This window comes from Coenobita brevimanus, chromosome 8 (assembly GCF_032717465.1).
Source record: "Coenobita brevimanus isolate Jiangsu-jjx chromosome 8, ASM3271746v2, whole genome shotgun sequence".
Classification (NCBI taxonomy): Eukaryota; Metazoa; Arthropoda; class Malacostraca; order Decapoda; family Coenobitidae; genus Coenobita; species Coenobita brevimanus.
Genome location: NC_136961.1, coordinates 43,072,216 through 43,092,700, shown reverse-complemented (window position 1 = coordinate 43,092,700; position 20,485 = coordinate 43,072,216). Strand labels below are relative to the sequence as shown.

General features: G+C 44.3%; 1 protein-coding gene across 1 annotated transcript in view; it reads left to right on the top strand.

Annotated features, from left to right (window-relative positions):
• The window catches only part of LOC145407795 (uncharacterized), a 58,551-nt gene that overhangs the window by 8,539 nt on the left and 29,527 nt on the right, over window positions 1-20,485 (top strand). The window contains exon 2 of the mRNA XM_080278659.1: window positions 16,921-17,033. Coding sequence (XP_080134785.1) covers window positions 16,921-17,033 — 113 coding nt within the window. The remainder of the gene's footprint in view (window positions 1-16,920; window positions 17,034-20,485) is intronic.

The following is a 20,485-nucleotide window of genomic DNA, read 5'->3' as shown; positions in this document are numbered from 1 at the left end:
GTTTGAGATGCCCTAACTTTAATGCTTCTTCACTCTACACTACAGTTGAAATACGGAATGTTTTTATGAGGTATGTGGCCGTCAGCTTCAAATTTACTCTGAATTATATATCTCTGGCGATGTTTATGAGGATGAGTCGATGGTACTGTGGCGCAGATTGGTTTATTTTCAGGCTCCGTGGATGAGGTGAGATTTGTTAAGCTGAGTGAGATGATGGCCAAGAGAAGCTGTCAGGTGTGTGTGTGTGTGTGTGTGTGTGTGTGTGTGTGTGTGTGTGTGTGTGTGTGTGTGTGTGTGTACGCTTCACCAGCCCTACAAACTGACTCACCAATTAACCCCCAACTTGCATAACTAATTAGTAGTGTCATTAAAATCAACTACCTGTCTGACATTGATTTATTGATACACTTTTTTTTTATACCTTCAGTACGGTGATGTATTTTTATTATTTTATTCATCTGAGGTAGTGAGGGGATTAATTACACCTGTATCTAATCTCTCCTGTGTTAATATGCAAGATAAATCGCCTAGGGGAAAGTGCTACGAATTCTCAGCGAACGAAAACACAGGTGGTTATGAAAGCTAGACACTCCTTTGGTTTGTACTCTGCCCTCGTTAGAACCACATCTCCCAGCTGCTGTACCACGCCCCTCGTGCTGTACCCTCTGCTGTTCTGTTCCATTCTGCTGTACCACACTCGTTGCTGTACCTTCCTCTACCACTGTGCCATTCCTCAAGTGCTGTACCATCCCTCACTGCTATACCCTCTCTTATTCCTGTACCATATTCCTACGGCGTACCATCCCCTTTTGCTGTACCGTGTGGCGTGCTCTGGTCTCCCCCAAAATACCAACCCACCCACCAGAGCCAGTACACACCACCCCAGCGCCCTCTCGACTCTGCTGCTTGATGCCAGAGTAAATATAACAAGGGAAGACTCCTGTGATATTTAGCTGTGTTGACGAGGGAGCAGACATCACCCCACCCTACCTTTCTTCTACACACCTTCGTATTGTAATCTCTACGTTGTCACAGTGTAGATTACTTGTTACTAAGATGGGGTAGATTAGGTTAAAATTAGATTAAGTTAGCCTAGGTTGGGTTGGGTTAGATTAGGTTAGGCTAGGTTAAGTTAGAGTAGGATATGATTAGTTAGGTTAGGTTGGATTATGTTTGGTTAGCTGTGTAAGGCGGTATAAACACCACTTCATCCTGCCCTTTCTTACACCACCACACACTGTTACCGCCAAGTTGTTGCTGTGTGCGTAGATAATTTGTCACGGATCCAATTGAGATCATATTTTCTTACAGGAGAGTCATATCGTGTGTCGGCAGCTGAATTTGGTACTTATAAGGGTCAGATTAGATTATTGGATTAGACTGTGATGTTGATGGAGACAGGGAAGTTAGCAACATCTTTTTTTGTGTGTGTGTGTGTGTGTGTGTGTGTGTGTGTGTGTGTGTGTGTGTGTGTGTGTGTGTGTGTGTGTGTGTGTGTGTGTGTGTGTGTGTGTGTGTGTGAAGAGAACACTGTGAGAGGGATAACTTTTGTGACTGGCAAAGTGCTACGTGGGAAATAATATTGGATTAGGGGAATTATGATCACTCTGATAGACTGAATGACTGGATATGATAGTGATGGAAACAGCAAGGGCAACAACGTCAGTGTGATATTATGAAGAGAAAATATTTAGGAGATAACGATGATGGTGGATAAGTCAGCATAAGATATAGTTAGGAGGTGATGATGGTGATGATGATGATGATGATGATGATGAAGATGAGGAGGAGGAGGAGGAGGACTGAGTAAGATAAGCACGGTGGTGGAATCAGTATGGACTTAACAACTTCCATGTGCTGTTTTGAAGTGGAAATCGCAAGAGTAAGTATGGTGTTGGGTAGGGTGATGGAGCAACAGAGAGGCCGGAGAAGTAAGCCCCTCCATTCTTGCAACAGGCGGGAAGGGCACCGTAAATAAGAGAGAAGGTAAAAGTGAGAGGGGCGGTGAGGTGAGGTGAGGGGGCAGGATGTAAGTGAGGTGCCCTTCCCATCTGTGACCTGAGGCTTTGGTTGTTGTGTCTCTCTGACCTCGCCCATGACCCCACCTGCCGTCTGCTATCTGCCCCAGTGTTATTCTCCCTCCCCTCTATGTTATCTCCTCCCTCGCTGTGTTATTTCCTTCCTCCCTGTGTTATTTTCCTTCCCCCTGTGTTATTTCCTCCCCCCTGTGTTATTCCCCTGTCCCCTGTGTTATTCCCTTGCCCCTGTGTTATCTTCTTCCCTCCTGTGTTATTTTCCTGCCTGTGTTATTTCCCTGTCCCTGTATTATTCCCCTGTCCCCTGTATCATTCCCTTGCCCCCGTGTTATCTTCCCTCCTGTGTTATTCCCCTGCTGTTATGTCCCTTTTCCTGTTTCCTGCCCCTTATGTTATTCTCTTGCCACTGTGTTATGTCTTTATCCTCTGTGTTGGTCCCATCCCTCCTGCCATCAGCCTCTTACATTCCTGTCCCTTGTCTGTTCCTCATGTTCAGCCCTCCCTTTACCTCCAGAGTCACTAAATAAAGTCGCTTGGTGACGTTCTGATTAAAATAAAAAATAGACATCGTGGTGAATGGGTTAACCAGTTATTAACATTTTTTTTAAAATCACTGCTCGTATGTGATGTGAAAGCGGTAAAAGAAAATAACTCGAGAAATTACCGACATTAAGTTGGAGAAACGAGAGAATGAATGAGGTGGAAAGATCACGAGGAGAGAGCTGGAAAAGAAACTAGGAATGCGGAGGAAAGTAAGGAATAAAACTGAGGAAGTGGAGAGGGTGGAGGAAAAGGTCAGGGGTAGAGGAATTCTTGGGCCTCATAAAAGACGGCAGTTTACAGATTTACCAAGATAATTTTTCACTGTTCACTGTTTTTGGTGTGTCAGTATCACAGAGAAAGAGTTGATGTCGTAGGTTAGATAAAGTTCGGTTCGGTTCGGTTCGGTTAAATTAGGTTTTGTGAAGTTTGTTTTGGTTAGGTGAGGTTACGTAGCGTGAAGTTAGATCATGTTCGGTTTTATTAAGTTAGGAGAGATTAGATTAGGTTAGGTAAATTATTTCCTTGACATTTGCCGTCATCGTTTGGACTCCACTCAAAAGGAGAAAACGGAAAAATCGATGTGTGGTGTGCTGTGCTGTGCTGTAACTTAGACTTAGCATAAATGGGGAGGGGGAAGCGATGTGTGGTGTGGTGTGGTGTAAAGGTCAAAATGGGAAACGTAGATGGGAAAGGGGAAAGTGATGTGTTGTGTGGTGTGGTGTAACTTGTAGACAATAGAGGAAACATGGATTGGACAGCATTCTCTAAGTTGCTCGCTGTTTAAGCACACAATTACCTCTGTTAAGTGTCTTCCTGCTGTCACGCACCATAAACCCAGCACTCCACGTCACACACACACACACACACACACACACACACACACACACATTTGGGTTTGAGGTGATGAAAATGATGATATTACTGATGATATCATCTTGGTATGAAGATGTTGATAGTTGTAGTGATGATAATGATGGTAGTGATGATGATGATGATTGATGAAATGTAGAAATCACAATACAGGAAGGGGCAAGGGTGTGGGGAAACAGAGAGAGAGAGAGAGAGAGAGAGAGAGAAGGGTTAATGTGGTCAACACAACAGGTGCGTTATTACGGTAGTGGTGAGAGGACAGGACAGGTATGCGAGTGTGTGTGTGTGTGTGTGTGTGTAAGGAAAACACACACACACACACACACACACACACACACACACACACACACACACACACACACACACACACACACACACACACACACACACACACACACACACACACACACACACACACACTCCTTGTCTACTGATCAGACACGTCTTGTGAGAAGTATGCTCAACCGCTTCACCTCGATTTTGTCATACAGTTTATTCTTGCTATCTCCAGACTAATTTCCAAAGCTTAGGGGAGACTGTCGTAGTGAAGGGATGAAGAGAACTATTTTCTTAACCTTCTTAATATGAGAAGTTGTAAGCTGGCTAAGAGCTTCTGAAACTGTACTCTTTTTACTCTAGCTTGGCCTAAAATTACCACTTCTCCATATTGAATGCTGAGTTTTAACATTAACACTAGATCATGATGCTGAGTAACCAAAAAATGTTCTATAGTGGATGTAGAACCGTATTAATGTCTTTCCCTGCCACTGAGCTACGTCCAATAAGCTGCAAAAGGACGAAAATCTGGACCAAGTTAAGATGAAAGGAGTACAGTAAGAACGTGTATAAGGACATGTCTCCGTACTGAAGGAGTTGATCGCCCATAGAGTGAATGCGGGACGAAATAGAAATATGCCGCAAAAGGACGAAAGTCAGGGCCAAGCTAAAGTGAAAGGAATGTAGCAAAATACGTGAATAAGAGACCGTGTTCGTACAGGATGAGTTATTTATTCCTACATTGACTGGGGGGAAGAATTGTGCAACAGAGACTATTTCTTCAGGCTTGTGGTTGAGTGGAGCGTTACCTGACCTAAAAAAAAAAATAGGAGTTGAATATAAGTACTTGTAACTCCAACGCAGTAATAAGGGAAAATATGTGAAACGTGTGCAGATGATTTGGCTATGAGGAGGGGTCAGGATTTCCAAGGCTTGAGTGATGTGTGATTGGTTTATGTGGCCTACTTTATCTTGGCACGCTGTTGATAGTTCTGCTTGTATGTTTTATGTTTTTATGTTTCTGGCTTCCACCTCGAGCAGTATTTAGGTGGGAATTAAGGTTGAGACGATGATGATGATGATACATAATTTCGTAACTAACGTTATCTTTTTCAGGTACGAATTAAAGATGTGAGTATGATGATGATGATGTGATGATGATGATGATGATGACGACGACGTAATCGCTTAGAGCTGTGTTCGCGACAGGTGCAAGGACATTTTCTGACTTTACTAAGAATTAATATGTGTGTAGATATTCTTACTTGTGGTACTTTCGGTTGCTATATATATGTATCGACCATATCAGATACTTGTACGGTTGATTTGTGTGTGTGTGTGTGTGTGTGTGTGTGTGTGTGTGTGTGTGTGTGTGTGTGTGTTTGTGTGCGTGCTCAATATCCAATCGCGAAAAGTTCAGAAATTCCAAGCAGATTGGTTTAGGTCCCTTTCACCGGATGTTGAGAAGGAAGGAGCTGACAGGGTGAAGTGTGGGGGAGGTAGGCATAAGTGGAGGAAGAAGGAGGAGGAGGAGAAGGAGAAGGAAGGGGGAGGAGGAGGAGGTGTGAAGTAGTGTGGAGAGAAAATAAGAAAAAATATAAGGAAAATAGGAAGAAAGATGAGGGAATGAGGAAACGAAAAATTAAGTATAGAGGAGGTCGACATAAGTGGAAGAAGACGGAGGAGGTGGAGGAGGTGGTGTGGAGCAGTGTGGAGAGAAAGCAAAGAAGTGTGTAAGGAAAATAGGAAGAAAGGCGAGGGAATGAGAAAAAGATAAATTATGTGTGAGAGAAGAGGAATGAGGCATGAAAGAATAAGAGACAACGAGAAAGAAGGAGTGAAGAGGAAGAAGGAAGGAAGGATCTGAGAATGTGAGGAATGTTGATGATGTAAGATAAGGAAGCAGCGAAGATACAAGGAATGAAGAGTGGTTGACGAAGAAGTGAGGAGGTGATGACTAGGACGGTAAGACGGAGAGAGGAATGTTGGAGCGTGAGAGTGAGAGAGTGGATTGCTGGAGAGTGAGAGTGAGAGAGTGGAATGCAGGAGAGGGAGATTAAGAGAAAGAGTGGAATCTTAGAGAGTGAGAGTGAGATACAGGACTGAGAGTGAGGGAGGGTATGATTCAGAGTTCATGTGAGTTGGTTGTAGAAGTCAGAGTTAATCCTGGTTAACGCCAAGTGACATTACCTTACATAAAGTAGATAGATAAATAGATAGACAGACAAATAGACGAGTATGCAGGAGGAGGAGGTAGGTGCGGTAAGGAGAGAGGGACGTACGAGGTAAGGGTGGAGGAGGAGGAGGCAAGGTATGGCGGTGTTCAGTTACCTGGTGGAATGTGGCAGCCAGTAGCAGTATCAACACCTGACTCATATACGCACAGGTAAATTGGGCATCACTTGAAGCTGTTAATTTTGTCAGTACCATGGCATATTTTGAAGGTAATTTTGGTACATGTTTTTAAGTAAATTTTTGCTTTATCCAAACAGTTTAATTAACTTTAGGGAAGACATTTTTAACTGGTTCGGTTTGACATAGATTACGTTAAATCCTGCACCACTAGAGATGCTTCTTAATATGGATAATCTTGTGTTGATAGTCTGATTAAGCTGCAAAAATACGTCTTCGGAGTTAAGAGGTTGAGCAGGCACGGAGCTTGCTAACATCGTCTGTATATTTTTTCCCCCGTGTTTATAAAATAGTAGGCACCTGATAGTAATTTTAGTGGTTAAGTGGTTGAGTAGAAACATAAATAAATAAATAAATGTGTGGCTTAGAAGTGAACTAGATATAAGTGCTTCGGCCCCAAATTGGAATAATTACAACAGACTTTATTTGTTTAGCATCTTACGCACGAATGGCTGTGGGTTGGTATTTACATTATAATTTACGATAATTTTTCACTCGTAACTAACATCTGGTTTTACGCACTCCTTCCCTTGTCTTTCTCGCAATATATTTCTCTTTGTTTCGATTGGTAATTTATTATAGGCTTGTTTATGAATCTGTGTCCCTGTTTGGCACTATATTGTCGTTTGAATAGGTCTCTTCGTAGTCTTTATCCCTTACTGATATATTTCTGTGTACTGCACCTTAATAGTGTCTTGGAAGGAGGTAGAAGAAAGCACGGGTGAAACAGAGTGTATTGTATGTTGTTTTTGTGTCTTAACAGCGACATAATATGCGGAAACATACCAAGTGAGGTGAAACGAGAAAAATAGAACGCCAAGGAATATGCGCTTCGAAATACCAGGAGCCAAATTGTGTGCGTAATGGCGAGAAGTGCAATATTGTGGTCATGGTACGTTGTTCAGCCTTCGTTTTTTTCATTGTCCATGTACAAGACGACATTGAGTTGAAAAATGTAAGCTGTATCGCCGGAGAGAAGATAGTGGGAAATATCAGGACCCAAGGAGTGTGTATGTAGTGTAAGTTGCAGTAATGGTGGTGGTTGTATGTGGGAGAAAGCGTTAAGATGGTGATGGTGGTGATGATAGTGGTGGTGGTGGTGAAGAGGCAGAATATGACACCGCCGAAGAGACAGTGTGAAATCTCATGCGGCAAGGTGTGTGTGTGTGTGTGTGTGTGTGTGTGTGTGTGTGTGTGTGTGTGTGATAATGATGGTTGTGGTACGTGAGGGGGGCTGTGGTGGATAGTGTGGGGGGGCTGTGATGAGGCCAGGACAGGATGTGGTTGTGGTGTCGCCTTGCTAGTGGACAGGGAAGGCAAAGTGGCAGGCAGCTGTGGAGGGGCGGCCGTGATTCCAGCTTTTTCACAAGTCAGCATTCAGGATGGAGAGATGGCAGTTTTAGGTCAGGTTAAAGTAAACAGGATATAGTGTATTTCTGCTGCCGCCAGACGACTTAAGAATCCACACGTCACGTTTATTTGTCATGAGTCAGTTGGGGTTTCGTGTGTGTGTGTGTGTGTGTGTGTGTGTGTGTGTGTGTGTGTGTGTGTGTGTGTGTGTGTGTGTGTTGCGGGGGACGCCTTAGTTAGCGTTATCAATGTCTGTCCCGCATCATTTATTCATTTCCTACCCCTGCCCACACCAGCATCCTGAGCCGTCCCTGCAGCACATAAGATACCCCCCAATATTATTTTCTAGTGCAGCGCTATATTCGGACCACCCTGTATAGTGAATGTAGCCCCTGAGCTGTGGGTTACCTGTGTGTAAGTCAGCGTGGCGCCATAGGTAGGCTGGGGCAGTGATTCAGGAAAGTTCTTAAATAATTCTTGCCATAAACAGTTTTCAGTATCAGGGATTTTTCGTCAGTAGATTTTTTTGTCGTATTATTATCAGTAGAATTTTTTTTTTAGATCGTTTTCTTTTCGTTATTCATCGTAATTTGTTTTCTGAATTGCTTATACGCAAATTAAGATTAGCAGAGATCATCTATCGGATATTAAAGCATTCTTATATACTTGTAAAACTTTAGCTTAGACTTTATGCATACCAAACAGGTAATCATGTACACAGCGTAAGTTTAAGCGAGTTCATGAATACGGTCCCGGCATTCTTGTAAGCTTTGGGAGGATTTAAGAATATGACTCCTGGCTCCGAAGGTGGGGTGGTTTCAAGTTGGCGCCCGGTGTCAGAGCTCCGCCAGCCTCTTCACAGCACACACCCCGCCACCACCCGAACCGCGCACGTCACTGGCATCTCACCCACGCATATCCTAACCCACAGCACGGATTTTTTTTTATTTAATCTGGCGTTCATCAGTCATTTTTCCTTAATCTGGGGAGAGGACTCAAGTAGTGAAGGGATTAATGAAGGCTATTTAGTTCGAGAAGTCGCCTCGGAAGTTGGATTAAATTTGGCCCCAACAAGAATAAATTAGAAATGATGTCCACGGGTTGAAGGGGTGAAGTTTAACCTGATTTATTGTGCTGCGATGTGAAGTGATGTTGGAAGTGGTGTTAGAAGTGAGTTAGTGTGAAGTGAAGGAGTATGGGTGAGGAGTGCGGGGTGGCCTTCACACATGTAGCCTCCCTCCCTTTCCCTAGCCAAAACAAACAGCTTCTGAACCAAGCCAAGCAACCCACTGGCAAAACTTGATGTATGGGACGCACGACACACAACAGCCACGCAGATGTGCAGTGTGCAAGACCTGTGAGAAAAAAGTTAAGTTTCCATTGTGAGAGAGAGAAAAAGCACAGACGGTGAAGCAGAAAACGGTGGTAGTGGAAAATGGAATGATGTTAGAAGGGTAGGAGAGATAAGGCACAAACGGTGAAACAGAACAGTGATTTGAACAGTGATATGGTGTAATTAGGAGGAGAGTAAGAAACATACAAATCACAGTCGGTGAAACAGAAAGCATTGATAGGCGGTGGTGTAGTGAAAGTTATTTGATTATTGCGATAAGGGAGTAACTTGTAAACGTCCACCCGCCTCCAAACTCAGTGGCAGGGAGTGGGGCTCGAACCCACTCCAGAACGTCCCCCCGAATGCGAGACCAGTACCATACCGACCGAGCCACAGTGTCAGCCAGTTGTTCCCAGGGCAGGTAGAAGGACGGAGCCATGGGGTGCGGATTGTCCAAACCCAAGGAGGAGGTGAACGCCGGTGAGTGTGTGTGTGTGTGTGTGTGTGTGTGTGTGTGTGTGTGTCAGTCAGATTTTTTTGTTGGTTGTGTTTGTGTGTGTCAGAGTCAGATTTCTGAATCGGTTGTGTGTGTGTGTGTGTGTGTGTGTGTGTGTGTGTGTGTATCTGAAAGGATCAGATACAGGGTCGTGTTCTGCGTGGCTCTGGAGAGTTCGTAACACCTCTTCATTAGCGAATTATTCTGCACATTACACCTCAGTATCCTTTTCAGTATTATTGATGCAGACTGTCGGTGTTAAGATTTAAGATATAGATAGATAAATAGACAGAGCCTACAGGAGAATGTTAAGGTGTAATATACAAAATAAATCGTCAAGGAAGAGGTGTTAAGAAGCCTCCTTTACCTTCAGTAACCCCTAGATATAATTAAGTTTCCCAATGGTAGGTAACATCGTCTGGCATTAGTCGGAGTAAATAAATAAATAAATTGATAAATAAATAAAGTCGTCAGCCCCAGGTGTACGAGAGGGAGGGAGGGAGGGAGGGAGGAAAGCCTGAAGGGAGGGTGGGACGAAGGGAGTAAGGGAGAGAAACAAGGCTAAAGGGAGGGAGGGAGGGACGGGAGGTATGTTTAGACGCAGGGGAAAGTGTAAATATCAGGAAAAAATATACGAGATAGGGGTGAGTGTGAAGAAGGGTTGAGAAGTCTAGAGGGAGGAAAGGAGGGAGGGAAGGAAGGAGGGAGGGAGGAAGGGAGGGAGGGAAGTGTAGAAGGAGAGTGGTGGGGAGGGAGGGAGTGAAGGAGGGCAGGAGGAACCAGTTGGTGAGACAGAATCGTGACTGTGAGAACGTGGGCTCCCAGACACACACGTTTCTCCCTCCCTGCTTCTCACTTCCTCCATTCCTCCCTTCTTCCCTCCCTCTCCCCTCCCTCTCCCCTCCCTACTTCACTCATAGAAGACTAACCGCCCTGCCCTGCCCTTCCCTTCCCTTCCCTTCCCTTCCCTTCCCTTCCCTTCCCTTCCCTCCCTCCTCCACTCCCTTCTTCCATTATTCGTTCTTTCATTCATTCATTCATTCACTCACTCACTCAATCCGCCTCTCCAGCCCTCCTTTCCTTCCTCCCTCCCATCTTTCTTCCATCCATCCATCTGTCCACTTATTCTTTTTTCTTCCCGTCTTTTTTTCTCTCTCTTTTCTTCCTTCCTCCCTGCTATCCGTCGTTTCTTCGTCTTCTTTCTTTTCTTCCTCTCCTTCCATCAGTTTATCCAGCCATCATCCCTTCCTCTCTCCCATTCTATCGGTCGTCTTTCCTCCTCCTCCTCCTCCTCCTCCTCCTTACCTTCCATCTCACCTTCGTTCCCGGCTCCTCTGATTTCAGTCTCACCTTTCACGCTTCCCTTTCAGTCTCTGATTTCTCTCTCTCTCTCTCTCTCTCTCTCTCTCTCTCTCTCTCTCTCTCTCTCTCTCTCTCTCTCGTGTGTGTGTGTGTGTGTATTTTAAGATGCACATAAATGCCTTTGTAATGAAACGACCCTATCATATATTCAGTATGGACGGTGGGTAAGAGCGCCGAAGCTGTGACATGTGGAAGAATGTGGCACATAGAGGAACTGCTAAGCCTAAAGGAACGGGTTGTCTAATCTATGGCCACAGTCGGAAAGCATTAAAAAAAAAAAAAAAGAAAGAATGGCGAGTCTAGTGAACGCGCAAGTCGTGTTTTTTTTTTTTTTTTTCATTTCCTTTGTTTTTCCTTCATTCATTGTCTCTTTAAAAAAATATATGTAAATAAAAAAGGGTGCCAGTCGATTTTATTCCCGTCTAAAAAATACTTGTTAGTTATATAAGAGATTAATTAATGGTCACTAGTAACCTAAATAAACTCCTCTGGAGATAACAAGAATGAAGGCGTTATGATGGTACTGTCGTGGTTAAACACACTACTCTTTTCACTTTAACTTGGCCTAAAATTGCCATCTCTCCGTTTTGAATTCTGAGGTGTAACAGATGATTGATGGCAGAATATGATGCTAACCACAAAGAGGTGCTGTGGAATGATGTAGGGTCTTTGCAGTGCCTTATTCTGACACTGAGCTATGTGAAGTAAACAGTAAAAGGACGAAAATCTTGGCCTTGTTAGAGTGAGTGACGTGTGGTTATGTGTCCAGCCACAGCTCTCACACTGCGGTTTATCTCCGGGGAGCTTTTACCCACCACACTACAGGAAGCTCACCTCAGAGACTGCGTAGCTCCTGCTGTCTCTACGGCTTGTATTTTAGTAGGATGAGGAAGCTTACTAACACCTCTTCCTTGGCGATTTATTTTTCATCTTATGCCATACCAGTCTCTTATATCATATTTCATCCTTTGTATTATCGACACAGTTTGCATAAATAAGATAAACGCAATTATTAAAATGTAGGACCCAGGATATTGTCCTATGCTGCTACTGAGCTGTAACAAGATTTTTTATGCTTGTCACAAAGAAGTGTTTTTGGTAAGTGTTTAGAGTCGTCGTATTGCCTTAATTTTTTTTTTTTATCTAAGTGAAATAAACTGAAAAAAAAAAAAAAGACGAAAATCCGCACCAAGATAAAGTGAATGAACTCTAGTCACGTACGGGATAATTTTTTCAGGGTTTTTTGTTTTACTTTTCCGATCTTCTACGTATCTCATATATATTACCTGGAAATAGGGTCAGGATGATGATGATGATGGTGGTGGTGGTGGCGATGATGATGATGATGATGATGATGATGGCGATGATTTATTTAAAGATTTAGGCGTAGTTTGGGTAAGAAAAGTTAGATGAACGAGACAATCCGATGTGGAGTGAGATGGCAGTATTGTGTGGTGTGAACAGTGTGTGGTATAGCAGTGTGTGGTATGAACAGTGTGTGGTGTGAACAATGTGTGGTATGAACAGCGTGTGGTGTCAACAGTGTGTGGCATGATCAAGGAAGGCACAACAGCTGAACAATCTTAAACAACACGAAGCATTTTTCTCTTTTCGGCGACAGTCAGTCCGGCACGAAGGCAAATCTACCGGATGGAACAGTAGGCAGACAGGCAGGCAGACAGACAGAGACAGACAGGCAGAAAAGTAGGCAGAGAAGCAGACAGGCTAGGCAAGAAGACAGAGAAGGACGCAGGCAGGGTGAGGCAGAAAATTAGGCAGATAGCGAGACAAGCAGACGTGCAGGCTGGAAGACAGATGGCAGACAGGCAAAACACACACACACACACACACACACACACACACACACACACACACACACACACACACACACACACACACACACACACACACACACACACACACACACACACACTGACGGATGGGCATACAAGTGGGAGAGGTATGCAGACAGGGGGGCAGTGAAAGCAGACAGCGAGGCAGGAGATATAGAGAATATTCAATGTGTCTGGGTTAGGCAGGGACGTAGGTGACGCACGAAGGAAGGGGGGACAGGCAGGATTAGGTAAGGCAGGAGGCAAAGAATATAGGAAGATATTAAAACCTTAGGAAAAGAAGACAGACAGGTAACTAGGAAAACAGGTAGGGAGGCAGGCAGACAGGTAAGGAGGCAGGCAGACAATTAGGGAGACAGGCAGAGAGAGAGAGAGAGAGAGAGTGTGGGGGGGGACAGGTAGGGAGGAAACAGACAGCATAAACATCATACAGGTAGGCAGACGGATAGGTAAACATGACAGCAACTTTCCCTCTCGTTGAACACATGGCGTCACGTCTCGTACCCTAGGAAAAAATATATATATATATAGATAAAAAATAATTCCTTTCGTGACCTGCCATTGTTTTTTCCTTGACCGATACATTTTTCCAGTACGCTTGTGTGTGTGTGTGTGTGAGAGAGAGAGAGAGGGAGGGGGGGGATGGGGAGGGGAATAAAATCTACGGCACTGTCACGTACGATTAGTGATCCATCGGAACATTTTTTTTCTTCACCCTGACACCTCTTTTGTTCACCCCGGCACCTGACGATTTTACTCAGCACGGGAAAAAAATACTAGCCATTTACCCTTTTTTTTCTAACTGAGGACGCATGTGTTCAGTATATTTTTGCTGCCACCGGACAATTTGTTGTTAGGTCAGGAGGGAAGTTTTGTTACTCTGTTTTTTTGTTTTTGAAATGGTGGGGCATTTTTCTTTTTCTTTTTTTGACAGTGTGGGGCCATGCACAGCCCTCATTAACCCCTTCAGTTTGAGAGGCCTTTCCTGACTTGAGAAAATCGTCTGTAGATAGCAAGAAAGACTTAGAAATATATTGCAAGAAGGAAGTCAATCGGTTCATCCCTCCAGTTCGCTGATGTACCCTATTCTACTACCTCCAGACGATTTTATTCAGCTTAGGACACCTCCCAGGCACTGAGGGGGTTTATGAAGGCTGTGTCTAACCCTGGCGAACGTCTTAAATGAAATCGTAAGAAGGCAGTCAGCAGGAAACGCATCTTAGGAGTAGAGGTGTTGAAAAATTACCGCGATCCGCCTGGTTGCTACTAAGGTATTTGGGTGTTATATGCAGTGATGGGTAGGAGGGGGTTTGAAAGGGGTGAAGCGTGCCAAGAGAGAGAGAGAAGGGGGGGCGGCGGGGTTGGAGTGTAGTCTAGGGTTAAGTTTGGGGAAGTGGATGGATGAGAGACTGAGGGAGAGAGGAGAGGATGAGTGATTGATGAGAGAGGGAGGGGGTAGGCTGGGGTTCAGTTTAGGGAAGTGGAATGATGATTGATAGGAGAGAGAGAGAGAGAGAGAGAGAGAGAGAGAGAGAGAAGAGTTGAGGGTGTGGGCGGAGGGAGAATGAGAGGATAATGAATGGAGAAAGAATGAGTAAGATGAAGGAAAAAGAAAGGGAGTGAATTATGTTTACAAAATGAATGGCATTAGAAAATAAAAATGAATAAAGCCCAGAAAATGAATGAAAGGCGGTGGGAGCGACTGAGATATAGAAAATGGATGGAGGAAGAGAAGGTGGAATGAATGGGGTACAGAAAATGGGAAGAGGGAGAAGAGATGGAGTGGATGGAGGAAGATATGATGGAGTTAATGTGGTACAGAAAATGGGTGGAGGGAGAAATAGTTCATGGAATGGTTAATGATGTTGGGAAGGCAGGAAATATATGAGGCAGAAAATGATTGATGGGAAAAGTGAAGCGAAAAGTGAGAAATGCGAGTAACGGGACGGGGTATTCCATTACTGAGATACGTACATATTTATTTATTTGTGTTTATATTTTTGAACTGATTTTAGTGATGTATATAGGTTACACAACTAAATTTTAACATTCCTGAAACTTTTTGCATTACACCTTAATTAGTACCTGGTATGACTTTATATTGGCTGAGTTTTACCTGTCTACTGGACTATGTTCAATAAAGCATAAATATTTTGAGAGACAGGGATGTAAGGGGGAGCGAGACTAAGAGGAAGAGAGAGGAGAGGAGGGAGGGAAAGAGTGAGAGAGACTAAGAGGGGGTGAGGAGAGCACGACAAGGAGCGAAGTCATAGAGCCACCTGTGAGAGTGACGCAAGGGGCTCTATATATACCTCTCTCAACCTTGTGCCCCCGCCAGCCCCGTCACTCACCCCAAACATACGGCAGCGAAAAAACACTCGTACACGCTTGGAAACACAACGCGCCCACCCACCCCATATTTTTAATTATTCTAAGCTTACGTCGGGTTTAAGTATGCTTGTAAATATGGTCAGTTGCGTATTTATAAAGTCTAGTTTTAATTTGTTTTAGATAGATTTTGTCTGTGCTCATATATGTATAAACCTCGTGAGCCCTGGTTTTGTTTAAGTCAATGTGGATACGATTGTCTTCACTGTTGTATCTATAGAATGTCCTAAGATGGTGTTTAAGATTGTTGTGTATATGTTTATCCTCACTCAAACATTAATCATATCAGAGTAAATGTTAAAAAGAAAACAACAACAACGAAGCGATCTGTGGTAAGAGTTAACTTTTATTGGTTCTTATTAGTCGTGAAAATGAGTTAGGACCGTTCATAAATTACAACCTCCTCCTCAAGAACTGTTGGCTTTGTTGGAACTCTTATAGCTGTGTTGTTTTACCCCGTACCCATCTTACAGGACGTGAAAAGTCTTAACTCCTTCCTCATCCCTACCGGCACACGATTTTATTCAGCTTAGGACTTCCTTGTCTTGTCTGGGGATTAAATGTCTCCGTAATCCTTTCAGCGCGTGAGAAATCCCAGCTTCTTTGTTTTTTGCTACCGCCAGTCGATTCTAAGTACCTTACGAGTGCCCTGTCAACGTCCAGTTGGCGTGGTCCACGTTTATATATTTATTTATTTGTATACTGTTTTGTTTAATGCATTCGACTTCGGACATAGGTTAAGAGTTTAACCTACGAACTTGTGATCAGTACTCTTTCTTCTTCTTGTTTTCTTTTTTTCTTTTCGAGGAAGTGTTGTTGCTGGCTTTTTTGGTGGTGGTGGTTGTGGTAGTAAGGCACAGGACATATGGTTGGCTGTGGTGGTGGTGATGGCAGCGGTGGTGATGCCGCAAAGGGTTATAAACAAACAGGGTACTCAGACCTAAGATACACACTAACACAGATGCCCTGCACGGCTGAGGAGTCACGGAAAAGAAAGAGATAACGACACGTCACTGAAGACCGCCAAGAGTAAAAACAGTACAAGAATTTACTAGTACATTCACTGTACACCGCCCCAGCGTTGTCATATATTCACATCTACAAGTGAAAACATGTGAGTGAGAACTTCAGTATTTATATAGAAAAACTGGAGCTAGAGTGATCGCTAGGGGCCTCAACAAGTCGACCACATACCCGTACAATAAGCAATACTTTTCTTCCCTCTACGTAAACATAACGCCTTATATGGTACCTAATCAGTATGGTATTTACATTGCATTATATCTGTAAATTAAATAAAATAGCCTTATGCATAAACCGTATACAAAAACATGGAATTATCTATGCTGAGCAATAAAACACTGGAACAGGTCTGGAATGGCTGAAAAGATAAATGCGCATCTCACATGTAGTACAGAATTTTTAAACATGTTCTGTCATCATGGTTCAAAAATTACCGGCCAAAACGGGAGGTTATTCACACATTCACATTTATTATTATTATTATTATTATTATTATTGTAATACGGTCGTAAGTGTCGAGGTGCTGAGTTAATGTGTGTGGTGATTGATTGTGTTAGGGGAGGGGAGGGATATGAAGTAAATATATGAATGCTGAATGATTGTGATGTCACAGATGCTGAGTAAAGAAGTAATACTAATATATGGTAGGGTGCTGGTGTTGCAGATGCTGAGTAAAGATGCAGTAAGATGTAAATGGCTGGGTACTAAGTAAATATATGGGTGCTGAGTGCTGATGTTGTTACAGATGTTCATTGAATATGTGAGTGACGAATTATTATAGTAAACAGAAGCGCCAGAGTGCTAAGTAGATATTCGAGTGCTAAGTAATTATGTTTTCCCAGATGCGGTTAAGTAAATGGATGCTGAGTGCTTGTGGTGATACGGATGTTGAGTAAAAATGAGTGGCGAGTAGTTATAGTTAAATGTATGAGTGCTCAGTAATGTAAATAATCCAGCGCCTTTTTTTTTTCTCTCCAGATGCGGTGCCCTACGCTGCCCCTGGTGGTCGCCGCCGCCGCATCTCAGGCGGCAAACAGCAGGACGACCCACCACGCCAGGGGAGGAGGGGCGCGCCGCTGGGAGCCGCCATGGTCTGTCCATGTATCCTGCCTCTCTCTTATACTCGTTGCCTTCACACAGTTATCTTTTAGATCATATTAATCTAGATTTTGAGGCCGTATTCGAGTGGGTTTAAGGAGATTCTTTAATAACTTTTCTTTAGTGATTTATTTTCTGTATTCCTCCTTCATATTCTCTTGTGGTGTCGGAGAGGGACGCCTTCACGCGGTGACACCAATATAACCAGGCGGCTGAACTGCGTAGTTATACAAACGTCCCTCTTCTCCCTCCCTGTCTCCCGAAAGGAGGATTGTAAACTGCAGGAGGGGGTTGCGTTAGCATGCAGTCCACAGGATTCACATTTCAGACGAACCTGGGACTACAACAGCAGCAACAGTATATTCTCTTTTATGTTACTTATGTCAATTTAATGTTCTAGGATTTATGAACATGCCATAAGTAGTCATTAACTGGCAAGGAGTATATATTAGAAAGGCCCATGACGTGTATTGTATTTTATTCTGAAAGGAGGATGGTGGATTGCAGGGAGAGGGGTACTTCAGCCTGTAGTCCACTGGGTTCACATTCAGATGAACTACACCTTTGAATCTGGCGACATAATTTTTCGTTTCATTCTTGCTGCCATCAGATAACGATAGTCAGCTTAGGAGAGACTTTTCGAGGTGGAGAGGTTCGATATGTCCCTTACTGACCCCTTCACCACTAAAAATCCTTCCTAAGTTGGATATAATAGTCTGGAAGTTGTGATGAACTATGATTTTAAAAAGACACTGGCTTCAAGGGCATAATACTGTCCTTCATGCATTGTAAGTCACAATTAAAAAGATACTTGTAATATACAGAGGAATAACAGAAGTGTAATACGTAAAGTAATTAGCTAAGGAAAACGTATTAGGGAACCTCCATTGCCCACGAGAACACGGAACTAATTTCCTTAACAGTGACTAATTACAAAAATGCAAGTGACACAGAAGTCATGTTTTTACCTAATACTAGCTGTTTGAGTTTTTCTTTTTAATAACCTAGATTTCTAATGGTAGCGTTTTCTAGCAGTTTTTTTTTAGCAGCATAAAGTTGATTATCGTTTGGGACCAAGATAGTTCAGATTGATTCATAGTGCCGTTAGCAGCTGCTCTGAATTAGTGTTTAGGAAGCATGAACTGAAGTAGTTTTAGTGTGAAGCTTCTTGGTAGTTTAGTAGCTTCACGTCTGACACAGTAACACAACATAAGAATTACGACCTGATTATGAGCTTTGCCCTTAGACATGCCTAGTATCTCCTGTGACAGTTATACGTCCACAAGTTCTAGAGGAGATGAGGGTGGTGAGGGAGGCACTGACCTGCTCTCCTCAATCCACACTGACCCGTCACACCCTCAGAGCGCCTTGCCCCTTTAGCAGCAGTCCTCACAGACCGACTCGAGGCCAACGTAGAGAAGCTGAACGGTGTAGCCAGTCTGAAAGATAATTTTGCCTGATGTTACATGGTTCGTCATCGCAAAACTTTCCTGCCCCATCCAGAACCACACAACACCACACTTCCCTGTAGATCCAGTGACTGGCAGAAATGAACCTCCCATTTGGTCAGCTCTCAGAACTTTAGCTGGTCAACACACACATACACATACCTTTGTCCTGGCTTGCTGGTTGCGATTGCAGGATGGTTGACCCAAGCAGGCAGCTAGTGTAAACAAAAGGACAGGCAAAGCAACTGCAGATAATAACAGAAAGGATGATTGCAGTGTACGGATGAGGGTGAGTGTCCCACTGAAGGTATAGATGTTGGTGCGCGAGGATGCGTGTCTGACGTACCGTATGTCGTTGTCCTAGGTCGCGGGGGGAGCAGCGCTGAGGAAGAAGGATGGCGGGAAGAACTTGGGTCGGGCGGCCTCGCTGGAGCATGACACCCGGCCCCCCAGACGCTCTTTGCTGGCCGAAAGCAAAGAAAAAATGAAGAAATCTCTGTCACTGGACCGTCGCAACATGCACGGGGACGGTGGCGAAAAAACTAGGGAATCAGTCTTTAAAAGTCGGAGAATCAAGAAAAAGTCTGAAGCCAATAAAGCGAAAGACGAAAATGCTGATGGTGTGGCCTCCACGGCTGTTATTGGAGGCGTGGCAGCAGCTGGAGCAGCTGCAGGAGCGGCTATCGCCATGAATGGTGAAGAAATTGTATCAGACGCAGTGGAAGAAGCCGGAGATGCGGCGGTGGATCTTATAAACGGTGCTGATAATGGTGTGGAAGCACTGCAGGACGGTGTTGAAGAAGTAGGTGAGGAAGCAGTAACAGCAGCAGAGGAAGTGGCTGATAATGCTGAGGCTGCAGCCCAGAATGCGCAGGGCGATATTTCAGATAATGTCACGGCAGCTGAAGAAGAGGCGCAGGATAATGTTGCTGAGGCTGCAGAAGAGGTACAGGAAGCTGCTGCTGATGCTGCAGAAGGAGTGACAGATGATGTTGCTGTTGCTGCAGAAGAGGTGACAGATGATGTTGCAGCAGAAGATGCCACTGCCGCTGCAGCTGCTGCAGAGGTGACTGATGATGTTGCTGCTGCTGCAGAAGATGCAACAGATGATGTTGCTGCCGCAGAAGATGCGACTGATACTGTTGCTGCTGCTGCAGAAGATGCAACAGATGCTGCTGCTGCAGAAGATGTGACTGATGTTGCTGCTGCTGCAGAAGATGCGACTGATGATGTTGCTGCTGCAGAAGATGCAACTGATGCTCCTGCTGCTGCAGAAGATGCAACTGATGCTGCTGCTGCTGCGGAAGATGCAACTGATGCTGCTGCTGCTGCAGAAGATGCAACTGATGCTGTTGCTGCTGCAGAAGATGCAACTGAAGCTGATGTTGCTGCAGAAGATGCAACTGATGCAGCAGAAGATGCAACTGATGCTGCCGCTGCTGCGGAAGATGCAACTGATGCTGTTGCTGCTGCAGAAGATGCAACTGAAGCTGATGTTGCTGCAGAAGATGCAACTGATGCAGCAGAAGATGCAATTGATGCTGCTGCTGCTGCAGAAGATGCAACTGATGCTGTTGCTGCTGCAGAAGATGCAACTGAAGCTGATGTTGCTGCAGAAGATGCAACTGATGCTGCTGCTGCTGCTGAAGATGCAACTGATGCTGCTGCTGCTGCAGAAGATGCAACTGATGCTGCTGCTGCTGCTGCAGAAGATGTGACTGATGTTGCCGCTGCTGCAGAAGATGCGACTGATGATGTTGCTGCTGCAGAAGATGCAACTGAAGCTGATGTTGCTGCAGAAGATGCAACTGATGCTGCTGCTGCTGTGGAAGATGCAACTGCTGCTGCTGCTGCAGAAGATGCAACTGAAGCTGATGTTGCTGCAGAAGATGCAACTGATGCTGCTGCTGCTGCTGCAGCAGAAGATGCAACTGATGCTGTTGCTGCTGCAGCAGAAGATGCAACTGATGCTGCTGCTGCTGCAGAAGATGCAACTG